This window comes from Pseudoliparis swirei, chromosome 20 (assembly GCF_029220125.1).
Source record: "Pseudoliparis swirei isolate HS2019 ecotype Mariana Trench chromosome 20, NWPU_hadal_v1, whole genome shotgun sequence".
Classification (NCBI taxonomy): domain Eukaryota; kingdom Metazoa; phylum Chordata; class Actinopteri; order Perciformes; family Liparidae; genus Pseudoliparis; species Pseudoliparis swirei.
This window is the reverse complement of record NC_079407.1, coordinates 29,045,843-29,059,969: the sequence shown is the minus strand read 5'-3', so window position 1 is coordinate 29,059,969 and position 14,127 is coordinate 29,045,843. Positions and strand designations below refer to the sequence as shown.

The window sequence follows — 14,127 nt, the reverse complement described above, 5'->3', positions numbered from 1 at the left end:
GTGTTCATGTTCACGTGTTTATGTTCACGTGTTTATGTTCACGTGTTCATGTTCACGTGTTCATGTGTTCACTTGTTCACGTGTTCATGTTCACGTGTTCACGTGTTCATGTTCACGTGTTCACGTGTTCATGTTCACGTGTTTATGTTCACGTGTTTATGTTCACGTGTTTATGTTCACGTGTTCATGTTCACGTGTTCATGTTCACGTGTTCATGTTCACGTGTTCATGTTTACGTGTTCACGTGTTCATGTTCACGTGTTCATGTTCACGTGTTTATGTTCACGTGTTCATGTTCACGTGTTCATGTGTTCACGTGTTCATGTTCACGTGTTCATGTTCACGTGTTCATGTTCACGTGTTCATGTGTTCTCATGTTCATGTTCACGTGTTCATGTTCACGTGTTCATGTTCACATGTTCAAGTGTTCACATGTTCATGTTCACGTGTTCATGTTCACGTGTTTATGTTCACGTGTTCATGTTCACGTGTTAATATGTTCACGTGTTCATGTTCACGTGTTAATGTTCACGTGTTCATGTTCACGTGTTCATGTTCACGTGTTTATGTTCACGTGTTCATGTTCACGTGTTCATGTTCACGTGTTCATGTGTTCATGTTCACGTGTTCATGTTCACGTGTTCATGTTCACGTGTTCATGTTCATGTTCACGTGTTCATGTTCACGTGTTCATGTGTTCACATGTTCATGTTCACGTGTTCATGATCACGTGTTCATGTTCACGTGTTCATGTTCACGTGTTCATGTTCACGTGTTCATGTTCACGTGTTCATGTTCACGTGTTCATGTGTTCATGATCACGTGTTCAGTTCACGTGTTCACGTGTTCATGATCACGTGTTCATGTTCACGTGTTCATGTTCACGTGTTCATGTTCACGTGTTCACGTGTTCATGTTCACGTGTTCATGTTCACGTGTTCGTGTTCACGTGTTCGTGTTCACGTGTTCGTGTTCACGTGTTCGTGTGTTCACGTGTTCATGTTCACGTGTTCATGTTTTCATGTTCACGTGTTCATGTTCACGTGTTCATGTTTTCATGTTCACGTGTTCATGTTCACGTGTTCATGTTCACGTGTTCATGTTCACGTGTTCATGTTCACGTGTTCATGTTCACGTGTTCATGTTCACGTGTTCATGATCACGTGTTCACGTGTTTATGATCACGTGTTCATGTTCACGTGTTCATGTGTTCATGTTCACGTGTTCATGTTCACGTGTTCATGATCACGTGTTCATGTTCACGTGTTCATGATCACGTGTTCATGTTCACGTGTTCATGATCACGTGTTCGTGTTCATGTTCACGTGTTCATGTTCACGTGTTCATGTTCACGTCTTTATGTTCACGTGTTCACGTGTTCGTGTTCACGTGTTCGTGTTCACGTGATCGTGTTCACGTGTTCATGTTCACGTGTTCATGTTCACGTGTTCATGTTCACGTGTTTATGTTCACGTGTTCATGTGTTCATGTTCACGTGTTCATGTTCATGTTCACGTGTTTATGTTCATGTTTATGTTCATGTGTTCATGTGTTCATGTTCACGTGTTCATGTTCACGTGTTCATGTGTTCATGTTCACGTGTTCATGTTCACGTGTTCATGTGTTCACTTGTTCACGTGTTCATGTTCACGTGTTCGTGTTCACGTGTTCACGTGTTTATGTTCACGTGTTCATGTTCACGTGTTCATGTTCACGTGATCGTGTTCACGTGTTCATGTTCACGTGTTTATGTTCACGTGTTCATGTTCACGTGTTCATGTTCACGTGTTCATGTTCACGTGTTCATGTTCACGTGTTTATGTTCACGTGTTCGTGTTCATGTGTTCACATGTTCGTGTTCACGTGTTCATGTTCACGTGTTTATGTTCACGTGTTTATGTTCACGTGTTCATGTTCACGTGTTCATGTTCACGTGTTCACGTGTTCATGTTCACGTGTTCATGTGTTCACGTGTTCATGTTCACGTGTTCATGTTCACGTGTTCATGTTCACGTGTTTATGTTCACGTGTTCATGTTCACGTGTTCATGTTCACGTGTTCAAGTGTTCACATGTTCATGTGTTCATGTTCACGTGTTTGTGTTCACGTGTTCATGTTCACGTGTTCATGTTCACGTGTTCATGTTCACGTGTTTATGTTCACGTGTTCATGTTCATGTGTTCACGTGTTCATGTTCACGTGTTCATGTTCACGTGTTCATGTGTTCACGTGTTCATGATCACGTGTTCATGTTCATGTGATCATGTTCACGTGTTCATGTTCACGTGTTCATGTTCATGTTCACGTGTTCATGTGTTCATGTTCACGTGTTCATGTTCATGTTCACGTGTTTATGATCACGTGTTCATGTGTTCACGTGTTCATGATCACGTGTTCATGTTCACGTGTTCATGTTCACGTGTTCATGTTCATGTTCACGTGTTCATGTTCACGTGTTCATGATCACGTGTTCATGTTCACGTGTTCATGTTCACGTGTTTATGTTCACGTGTTCATGTGTTCACGTGTTCATGTTCACGTGTTCGTGTTCACGTGTTCGTGTTCACGTGTTCGTGTTCACGTGTTCACGTGTTCGTGTTCGCGTGTTCGCGTGTTCATGTTCACGTGTTCATGTTAACGTGTTCGTGTTCACGTGTTCGTGTTCACATGTTCACTTGTTCACGTGTTCATGTTCACGTGTTCAAGTGTTCATGTTCACGTGATCATGTTCACGTGTTCATGTGTTCATGTTCACGTGTTCATGTTCACGTGTTCACTTGTTAACATGTTCATGTTCACGTGTTCATGTTCACGTGTTTATGTTCACGTGTTTATGTTCACGTGTTCATGTTCATGTTCACGTGTTTATGTTCACGTGTTCATGTGTTCATGTTCACGTGTTCATGTTCACGTGTTCATGTTCACGTGTTTATGTTCACGTGTTCATGTTCACGTTTTCATGTTCACGTGATCATGTGTTCATGTTCACGTGTTCATGTTCACGTGTTCACTTGTTCACATGTTCATGTTCACGTGTTCATGTTCACGTGTTTATGTTCACGTGTTTATGTTCACGTGTTCATGTTCACGTGTTCATGTTCACGTGTTCATGTTCACATGTTCATGTTCACGTGTTCACATGTTCATGTTCACGTGTTTATGTTCACGTGTTCATGTTCACGTGTTCATGTGTTCACGTGTTCATGTTCACGTGTTCATGTTCACGTGTTCATGTTCACGTGTTTATGTTCACGTGTTCATGTTCACGTGTTCATGTTCACGTGTTCATGTTCACGTGTTCATGTTCATGTTCACGTGTTTATGTTCACATGTTCACGTGTTCATGTTCACGTGTTCATGTTCACGTGTTCATGTTCACGTGTTCATGTGTTCACGTGTTCATGTTCACGTGTTCACGTGTTCATGTTCACGTGTTCATGTTCACGTGTTCATGTTCACGTGTTCATGTGTTCATGTTCACGTGTTCATGTTCACGTGTTCATGATCACGTGTTCATGTTCACGTGTTCATGTTCACGTGTTCATGTTCACGTGTTCATGTTCACGTGTTCATGTGTTCACGTGTTCATGTTCACGTGTTTATGATCACGTGTTCATGTTCACGTGTTCATGTGTTCACGTGTTCATGTTCACGTGTTCATGTGTTCATGTTCACGTGTTCATGTTCACGTGTTCATGTTCACGTGTTCATGTTCACGTGTTCATGTGTTCACGTGTTCATGTTCACGTGTTCATGTTCACGTGTTTATGTTCACGTGTTCATGTGTTCACATGTTCGTGTTCACGTGTTCGTGTTCACGTGTTCGTGTTCACGTGTTCGTGTTCACGTGTTCGTGTTCACGTGTTCGTGTTCACGTGTTCGTGTTCACGTGTTCATGTTCACGTGTTCATGTTCACGTGTTCATGTTCACGTGTTCATGTTCACATGTTCACGTGTTCATGTTCACGTGTTCAAGTGTTCACGTGTTCATGTTCACGTGTTCATGTTCACGTGTTCATGTGTTCACGTGTTCATGTTCACGTGTTCATGTTCACGTGTTCATGTTCACGTGTTCATGTTCACGTGTTCATGTTCACGTGTTCATGTTCACGTGTTCATGTTCACGTGTTCATGTTCACGTGTTTATGTTCACGTGTTCATGTTCACGTGTTCATGTTCACGTGTTTATGTTCACGTGTTCATGTGTTCACGTGTTCATGTTCACGTGTTCATGTTCACGTGTTCATGATCACGTGTTCATGTTCATGTTCACGTGTTCATGTTCACGTGTTCATGTTCACGTGTTCATGTTCACGTGTTCATGTTCACGTGTTCATGTTCACATGTTCATGTTCACGTGTTCATGTTCACGTGTTTATGTTCACGTGTTTATGTTCACGTGTTCATGTTCACGTGTTCATGTTCACGTGTTCATGTTCACATGTTCACGTGTTCACATGTTCATGTTCACGTGTTTATGTTCACGTGTTCATGTTCACGTGTTCATGTTCACGTGTTCATGTTCACGTGTTTATGTTCACGTGTTCATGTTCACGTGTTCATGTTCACGTGTTCATGTTCACGTGTTCATGTTCACGTGTTCATGTTCACGTTCACGTGTTCATGTTCACGTGTTCATGTTCACGTGTTCGTGTTCATGTTCACGTGTTCATGTTCACGTGTTCATGTTCACGTGTTCATGTTCACGTGTTCATGTTCACGTGTTCATGTTCATGTTCACGTGTTCATGTTCACATGTTCATGTTCACGTGTTCATGTTCACGTGTTCACGTGTTCATGTTCACGTGTTCATGTTCACGTGTTCATGTGTTCACATGTTCATGTTCACGTGTTCACGTGTTCATGTTCACGTGTTTATGTTCACGTGTTCATGTTCACGTGTTCATGTTCACGTGTTCATGTGTTCACGTGTTCATGTTCACATGTTCATGTTCACGTGTTCATGTTCACGTGTTCATGTTCACGTGTTAATGTGTTCACGTGTTCATGTTCACGTGTTCATGTTCACGTGTTTATGTTCACGTGTTCATGTTCACGTGTTCACATGTTCACGTGTTCATGTTCACGTGTTCATGTTCACGTGTTTATGTTCACGTGTTCATGTTCACGTGTTCATGTTCACGTGTTCATGTTCACGTGTTAATGTTCACGTGTTCATGTTCACGTGTTCATGTTCACGTGTTTATGTTCACGTGTTCATGTTCACGTGTTCATGTTCACGTGTTCATGTGTTCACGTGTTCATGATCACGTGTTCATGTTCACGTGTTTATGATCACGTGTTCACGTGTTCACGTGTTCATGTTCACGTGTTCATGTTCACGTGTTCATGATCACGTGTTCATGTTCATGTGATCATGTTCACGTGTTCATGTTCACGTGTTCATGTTCACGTGTTCATGTGTTCATGTTCACGTGTTCATGTTCATGTTCACGTGTTCATGTTCATGTGTTCATGTTCACGTGTTCATGTTCACGTGTTCATGTTCACGTGTTGATGTGTTCACGTGTTCATGTTCACGTGTTCATGTTCACGTGTTTATGTTCACGTGTTCATGTTCACGTGTTCATATGTTCACGTGTTCATGTTCACGTGTTCATGTGTTCACGTGTTCATGTTCACGTGTTCATGTCTTCACGTGTTCACGTGTTCATGTTCACGTGTTCATGTCCACTAACATGTCCCCCTCAGGTCACCCGGCTGGGCAGCTACACCAAGAAGTCTCACTTCCAGGTGGAAGAGGAGGACATCGAAAAGCTGGAGATCAAGTAGGTGTTGCTTTGACTTCTCTCATGTTTCACTTTCTGTGTCTCTCTCTCTCTGTCTCTCTCTCTGTCTCTGTCTCTCCCCCTTCCTCTCTCATCTCTCTCCCCCTTCCTCTCTCTCTCTCCCTCTCTCTCTCCCTCCCGCTTGTCTTGACAGAAGAACATGTGTGTTAAGGTCTTGAGGACTAAAGGTGATGTAGATGTTCTGCTTTAGAGTTTCTTGGTTTCATGTAGAGAGAGGCTTCAAGGTACTCTCATGGTGAGGAGGAGGTGTGGAGGAGTGGAAGAGGGGTGAAGGGGTGGAGGTGTGAAGGGGTGGAGGTGAAGAGGTGTGGAGGAGGTGTGGAGGGGTGGAGGTGTGGGTTTGAGGTGATTGTGTGTAATGCTCCACACGGTTGTTGTGCATCCCCCCTGATGGACCTGTAGTTGATGAAGAGCATCCCTGACCTCCTCTTCCTCCGCAGAGTGGACCTGTGGAACAATGAGAGTCTGGCTCAGGACGTGTTCCTGGGGGAGACCAGGGTCCCCGTGAAGGTCCTGAGGAACGCCCACATCCACAAAGCCTGGTAAAGACCAGAAGACCAGGTCTACAGGAGACCAGGTCTACAGGAGACCAGGTCTACAGGAGACCAGGTCTACAGGAGACCAGGTCTACAGGAGACTAGGTCTACAGGAGACCAGGTCTACAGGAGACCAGGTCTACAGGAGACTAGGTCTACAGGAGACCAGGTCTACAGGAGACCAGGTCTACAGGAGACCAGGTCTACAGGAGACCAGGTCTACAGGAGACCAGGTCTACAGGAGACTAGGTCTACAGGAGACCAGGTCTACAGGAGACTAGGTCTACAGGAGACCAGCTCCACAGGAGACTAGGTCTACAGGAGACCAGGTCTACAGGAGACCAGCTCCACAGGAGACTAGGTCTACAGGAGACCAGCTCCACAGGAGACTAGGTCTACAGGAGACCAGCTCCACAGGAGACCAGGTCTACAGGAGACCAGGTCTACAGGAGACTAGGTCTACAGGAGACCAGGTCTACAGGAGACTAGGTCTACAGGAGACCAGGTCTACAGGAGACCAGGTCTACAGGAGACCAGGTCTACAGGAGACCAGGTCTACAGGAGACCAGGTCTACAGGAGACCAGGTCTACAGGAGACCAGGTCTACAGGAGACCAGGTCTACAGGAGACTAGGTCTACAGGAGACCAGGTCTACAGGAGACTAGGTCTACAGGAGACCAGGTCTACAGGAGACTAGGTCTACAGGAGACCAGCTCCACAGGAGACTAGGTCTACAGGAGACCAGGTCTACAGGAGACCAGGTCTACAGGAGACCAGCTCCACAGGAGACTAGGTCTACAGGAGACCAGCTCCACAGGAGACTAGGTCTACAGGAGACCAGCTCCACAGGAGACTAGGTCTACAGGAGACCAGGTCTACAGGAGACCAGGTCTACAGGAGACCAGCTCCACAGGAGACTAGGTCTACAGGAGACCAGCTCCACAGGAGACTAGGTCTACAGGAGACCAGCTCCACAGGAGACCAGGTCTACAGGAGACCAGGTCTACAGGAGACCAGCTCCACAGGAGACCAGGTCTACAGGAGACCAGGTCTACAGGAGACCAGGTCTACAGGAGACCAGCTCCACAGGAGACCAGGTCTACAGGAGACCAGGTCTACAGGAGACCAGCTCCACAGGAGACCAGGTCTACAGGAGACCAGGTCTACAGGAGACCAGCTCCACAGGAGACCAGGTCTACAGGAGACCAGCTCCACAGGAGACCAGGTCTACAGGAGACCAGGTCTACAGGAGACCAGCTCCACAGGAGACCAGGTCTACAGGAGACTAGGTCTACAGGAGACCAGGTCTACAGGAGACCAGGTCTACAGGAGACCAGGTCTACAGGAGACCAGGCAGCAGAATGAAGAGCAATATTCTCTCAGTGGGTTATTTAACAAATCCACATTTAAAGTGTAAGTGCTCTGAGACATGGAGGAAGAGGAAGAGGATGTGTTGGTGCTCCTGAAGGCCCCATGATGGCTCCACAGGTGTGATGACATCACAGTGCTGAGGTGTCATGTGGTCCCTCAGGTACCTCCTCCAGCCCAAGGGGACCAGCAGCAGGCCCCGGTGTGAGGAGCTGGGCTCTCTGCGTCTGAAGCTGACCTACATCCAGGACACGGTGCTGCCGCCGGGCTGCTACACGGCGCTCTGCAGCCTGCTGCTGCGCTCACCTGACGTCAAGGTAGGCCTGGAGGGAACCTGGAGAGAACATAGAGAGAACATAGAGAGAACCTGGAGAGAACCTGGAGAGAACCTGGAGAGAACATGGAGAGAACCTGGAGAGAACATAGAGAGAACACAGAGAGAACACAGAGAGAACATAGAGAGAACATGGAGAGAACCTGGAGAGAACCTGGAGAGAACATGGAGAGAACCTGGAGAGAACCTGGAGAGAACATAGAGAGAACATAGAGAGAACATGGAGAGAACATGGAGAGAACCTGGAGAGAACATGGAGAGAACATAGAGAGAACCTGGAGAGAACATGGAGAGAACCTGGAGAGAACAAAGAGAGAACATAGAGAGAACACAGAGAGAACACAGAGAGAACCTGGAGAGAACACGGAGAGAACACAGAGAGAACATAGAGAGAACATAGAGAGAACATGGAGAGAACATAGAGAGAACATGGAGAGAACCTGGAGAGAACCTGGAGAGAACATAGAGAGAACATAGAGAGAACATGGAGAGAACCTGGAGAGAACCTGGAGAGAACATAGAGAGAACATAGAGAGAACATAGAGAGAACCTGGAGAGAACATAGAGAGAACATGGAGAGAACATGGAGAGAACATGGAGAGAACCTGGAGAGAACATAGAGAGAACATAGAGAGGACATAGAGAGAACACAGAGAGAACCTGGAGAGAACATAGAGAGAACATAGAGAGAACCTGGAGAGAACACAGAGAGAACCTGGACAGAACACAGAGAGAACATAGAGAGAACATGGAGAGAACATGGAGAGAACCTGGAGAGAACATAGAGAACCTGGAGAGAACACGGAGAGAACACGGAGAGAACATGGAGAGAACACGGAGAGAACATAGAGAGAACCTGGAGAGAACATAGAGAGAACATAGAGAGAACATGGAGAGAACATAGAGAGAACATAGAGAGAACATAGAGAGAACCTGGAGAGAACACAGATAGAACCTGGAGAGAACATAGAGAGGACATAGAGAGAACCTGGAGAGGACATAGAGAGAACCTGGAGAGAACGAGAGAACATGAGAGAACCTGGAGAGAACATGGAGAGAACCTGGAGAGAACACGTGAGAACACGAGAGAACATGAGAGAACATGAGAGAACATAGAGAGAACCTGGAGAGAACATAGAGAGAACATAGAGAGAACATAGAGAGAACACAGAGAGAACATAGAGAGAACATAGAGAGAACACAGAGAGAACATAGAGAGAACATAGAGAGAACAAAGAGAGAACATAGAGAGAACCTAGAGAGAACATAGAGAGAACATAGAGAGAACCTGGAGAGAACATAGAGAACATGGAGAACATAGAGAGAACACAGAGAGAGAACACATGAGAGAACACAGAGAGAACAGAGAGAACATAGAGAGAACCTGGAGAGAACTGGAGAACATAGAGAGAATAGAGAGAGAGAACACAGAGAACATAGAGAGAACCAGAGAACACAGAGAGAACATAGAGAGAACCTGGAGAACATAGAGAAACACAGAGACGCACATTTAGACCTTCAGGCCAGCTCAGAGTCTAGGCCGGAGTTGATGCTGTGGAGAACACTCCTCCCTCTCTCCCCCTCCCTCCTCACCTCTCTCTCCTCCCTCCCCCTCTCTCTCTCCTCCCTCCCCTCTCTCTCTCTCCCTCCCTCCCCCTCTCTCTCTCTCTCTCCCTCCCTCCCTCCCCCTCTCTCTCTCTCCCTCCCTCTCTCTCTCTCTTTCCCTCCCTCCCCCTCTCTCTCCCTCCCTCCCCTCTCTCTCTCTCTCTCCCTCCCTCCCCCCTCTCTCTCTCTCTCTCCCCTCCCTCCCCTCTCTCTCTCCTCTCTCCCCTCTCTCTCTCTCTCCCTCCTCCCCTCCTCCCTCTCTCCCTCCTCCTCCCCCCTTCTCTCTCTCTCCTCCTCCCCTCTCTCTCCTCCCTCTCTCTCCTCCCCCCCTCTCTCTCTCTCCTCCCTCTCTCTCTCCCTCTCCCTCCCTCTCTCTCTCCTCCCTCCCTCTCTCTCTCCTCCCTCTCTCTCTCTCCCTCTCTCTCGTCCTCTCTCTCCTCCTCCTCTCCTTCATATAATGTGTGTGTGTGTCATAAAATTAATCAGTGTAATTCATTAATGGTCATGTGTGTCATGGTGTGTGTGTGTCAAGGTGTGTGTGGTCATCATTAATTAGTGGTCATGGTCATGTGGTCATGGTCAGTGTGTGGTCATGTGTGTGGTGTGTGGTGGTGGTCATGGTGGTGTGTGTGTGTGGGTGGGTGGTCATGTGTGTGGTCAGTGTGTGTGTGTGTGTGTGTGTGAAATATGTCATAAAATAATCATGTGTGTGTCATGTGTCATTAAATAATTAATTAAGTGGGTGTGTGTCGTCATGTGTGGTCAATTAAGATGGTCAGTGTGTGTGTGTGTGTGGGTGTGTGTGGTGTGTGTGTGATGGTGGGTCATGTGTGTGTGGTGGGTGGTGTGTGTGGTGTGTGTGGGTGGTGTGTGTCATGTGTGTGTGTGTGTGTGCTCCCCTCCTCCCCTCCTCTCTCTCTCTCTCGTCCATCCCTCCCCTCTCTCTCTCTCCCTCCCCTCTCTCTCTCTCCTCCCCATCCCCTCTCTCTCCTCTCTCCTCCTCCTCCCCCTCTCTCCTCCTCCTCTCTCCTCCCCTCCCTCCTCCCCACTCTCCCTCCCCCCTCTCTCTCTCCCTCCCACTCCCTCCCTCCCTCCCCCCTCTCTCTCTCTCCCTCCTCCTCCCTCTCTCTCTCTCTCTCCCTCCTCCCCCTCTCTCTCCCTCCCCTCTCTCCTTTCCTTTCCCCCTCTCTCTCCTCTCCCTCCCCCCTTCTCTCTCTCCCTCTGTCTCTCTCCCTCCCTCCCCTCCCTCTCTCTCTCTCCCCTCCCCCTCCCTCTCTCTCCCTCTGTCTCTCTCCCTCCCTCCCCCATCCCTCTCTCCCTCCCTCCCTCTGTCTCTCTCCCTCCCTCCGTCTCCCTCCCCCCCCTTCCCTCCCTCAGCCCATCTCGGCCTCTGCGGCCCACATCCTGGGGGAGGTGTGCGGTGGCCGTTCTGAGGCGGTGCAGCCGACGGCTCGTCTGCTGCTGCAGAGCCAGCGGCTGCTGCCCTACGTCTGCGCTGTGGCGGAGCTGGAGCTGGACCACACCCAGTGAGGACCACTGTGTGTGTGTGTGATGGTCTCTCTGTGTGTGTGTGTGTGATGGTCTCTCTGTGTGTGTGTGTGTGATGGTCTCTCTGTGTGTGTGTGTGTGTGTGTGTGTGTGTGTGTGTGTGTGTGTAAGGTCTTGTGTGTGTGTGTTCTCTGTGTGTGTGTGTGATGGTCTCTCTGTGTGTGTGTGTGTGTGTGTGTGATGGTCTCTCTGTGTGTGTGTGTGTGTGTGTGTGTGTGTGATGGTCTCTCTGTGTGTCTCTGTGTGTGTGTGTGTGATGGTCTCTCTGTGTGTGTCTGTGTGTGTGTGTGATGGTCTCTCTGTGTGTGTCTGTGTGTTCGTGTGTGTGTGGTCTCTGTGTGTGTGTGTGTGTGTGTGTGTGATGGTCTCTCTGTGTGTGTGTGTGTGTGTGTGATGGTCTCTCTGTGTGTGTGTGATGGTCTGTGTGTGTGTGTGTGTGTGTGTGTGTGTGATGGTCTCTCTGTGTGTGTGTGTGTGTGTGATGGTCTCTCTGTGTGTGTGTGTGTGTGTGTGTGTGTGTGTGTGTTGTGTGATGGTCTCTCTGTGTGTGTGTGTGATGGTCTGTGTGTGTGTGTGTGTGTGTGTGTGTGTGATGGTCTCTCTGTGTGTGTGTGTGTGATGGTCTCTCTGTGTGTGTGTGTGTGTGTGATGGTCTCTGTGTGTGTGTGTGTGTGTGTGTGTGTGATGGTCTCTCTGTGTGTGTCTGTGTGTGTGGATCTGTGTGTGTGATGGTCTCTGTGTGTGTGTCCTGTGTGTGTGTGTGTGTGTGTGTGATGGTCTCTGCTGTGTGTGTGTGTGTGTGTGATGGTCTCTCTCTGTGTGTCTGTGTGTGTGTGTGTGATGGTCTCTGTGTGTGTGATGGTCTCTGTGTGTGTGTGTGTGTGTGTGTGTGTGTGTGTGTGTGTGATGGTCTCTCTGTGTGTGTGATGGTCTCTGTGTGTGTGTGTGTGTGTGTGATGGTCTCTGTGTGTGTGTGTGTGTGTGTGATGGTCTCTCTGTGTGTGTCTGTGTGTGTGTGTGATGGTCTCTGTGCTGTGTGTGTGTGTGTGATGGTCTCTCTGTGTGTGTGTGTGTGATGGTCTCTCTGTGTGTGTGTGTGTGTGTGTGTGTGTGATGGTCTCTGTGTGTGTGTGTGTGATGGTCTCTGTGTGTGTGTGTGTGTGTGATGGTCTCTCTGTGTGTGTGTGTGTGTGTGATGGTCTCTGTGTGTGTGTGTGTGTGTGTGTGATGGTCTCTGTGTGTGTGTGTGTGTGTGTGTGTGTGATGGTCTCTCTGTGTGTGTGTGTGTGTGTGTGTGTGTGTGTGTGTGTGTGATGGTCTCTGTGTGTGTGTGTGTGTGATGGTCTCTCTGTGTGTGTGTGTGTGTGTGATGGTCTCTGTGTGTGTGTGTGTGTGTGATGGTCTCTGTGTGTGTGTGTGTGTGTGTGTGTGTGTGTGTGTGTTGGTCTCTGTGTGTGTGTGTGTGTGTGTGATGGTCTCTCTCTGTGTGTGTGTGTGTGTGTGTGTGTGTGTGATGGTCTCTCTGTGTGTGTGTGTGATGGTCTCTCTGTGTGTGTGTGTGTGTGTGTGTGTGTGTGTGTGTGATGGTCTCTCTGTGTGTGTGTGTGTGTGTGTGTGTGTGTGTGATGGTCTCTCTGTGTGTGTGTGTGTGTGTGATGGTCTCTGTGTGTGTGTGTGTGTGTGTGTGTGTGTGATGGTCTCTGTGTGTGTGTGTGTGTGTGTGTGATGGTCTCTGTGTGTGTCTCTGTGTGTGTGTGTGTGTGTGTCTGTGGTCCTCTGTGTGTGTGTGTGTGTGTGTGATGGTCTCTCTGTGTGTGTGTGTGATGGTCTCTGTGTGTGTGTGTGTGATGGTCTCTCTCTGTGTGTCTGTGTGTGTGTGATGGTCTCTGTGTGTGTGTGTGTGTGTGATGGTCTCTGTGTGTGTGTGTGTGTGATGGTCTCTGTGTGTGTGTGTGATGGTCTCTGTGTGTGTGTGTGTGTGTGTGTGTCTCTCTGTGTGTCTGTGTGTGTGTGTGTGTGTGTGTGTGTGTGATGGTCTCTCTGTGTGTGTGTGTGTGTGTGATGGTCTCTCTGTGTGTGTGTGTGTGTGTGTGTGATGGTCTCTCTGTGTGTGTGTGTGTGTGATGGTCTCTCTGTGTGTGTGTGTGTGTGTGTGTGTGTGTGATGGTCTCTCTGTGTGTGTGTGTGTGTGTGTGATGGTCTCTCTGTGTGTGTGTGTGATGGTCTCTCTGTGTGTGTGTGTGTGTGTGTGTGATGGTCTCTGTGTCTGTGTGTGTGTGTGATGGTGTGTGTGTGTGTGTGTGTGTGTGTGTGTGTGTGTGTGTGTGTGTGATGGTCTCTCTGTGTGTGTGTGTGTGTGATGGTCTCTCTGTGTGTGTGTGTGTGTGTGTGTGTGTGTGATGGTCTCTGTGTGTGTGTGTGTGTGTGTGTGTGTGTGTGTGATGGTCTCTCTGTGTGTGTGTGTGTGTGTGTGTGATGGTCTCTGTGTGTGTGTGTGTGATGGTCTCTCTGTGTGTGTGTGTGTGTGTGTGTGTGTGTGTGTGTGTGTGTGTGCTCTGTGTGTGTGTGTGTGTGTGTGTGTGTGATGGTCTCTGTGTGTGTGTGTGTGTGTGTGATGGTCTCTCTGTGTGTGTGTGTGTGTGTGTGTGTGTGTGTGATGGTCTCTCTGTGTGTGTGTGTGTGTGTGTGTGTGTGTGTGTGTGTGTGATGGTCTCTGTGTGTGTGTGTGTGTGTGTGTGTCTCTGTGTGTGTGATGGTCCTGTGTGTGTGTGTGTGTGTGTGTGTGTGTGTGTGTGTGTGTGTGTGTGTGTCTGTGTGTGTGATGGTCTCTGTGTGTGTGTGTGTGTGTGTGATGGTCTCTCTGTGTGTGTGTGTGTGTGTGTGTGTGTGTGTGATGGTCTCTGTGTGTGTGTGTGTGTGATGGTCT

At 48.2% G+C, this 14,127-nt stretch overlaps 1 protein-coding gene across 1 annotated transcript in view; it reads left to right on the top strand.

Annotated features, from left to right (window-relative positions):
* The window catches only part of LOC130211351 (ras GTPase-activating protein 2-like), a 43,148-nt gene that overhangs the window by 22,573 nt on the left and 6,448 nt on the right, over positions 1-14,127 (top strand). Inside the window, exons 8-11 of the mRNA XM_056442090.1 lie at positions 5,713-5,789; positions 6,251-6,352; positions 7,878-8,031; positions 11,031-11,179. Of these exons, the coding sequence (XP_056298065.1) occupies positions 5,713-5,789; positions 6,251-6,352; positions 7,878-8,031; positions 11,031-11,179 (482 nt within the window). The remainder of the gene's footprint in view (positions 1-5,712; positions 5,790-6,250; positions 6,353-7,877; positions 8,032-11,030; positions 11,180-14,127) is intronic.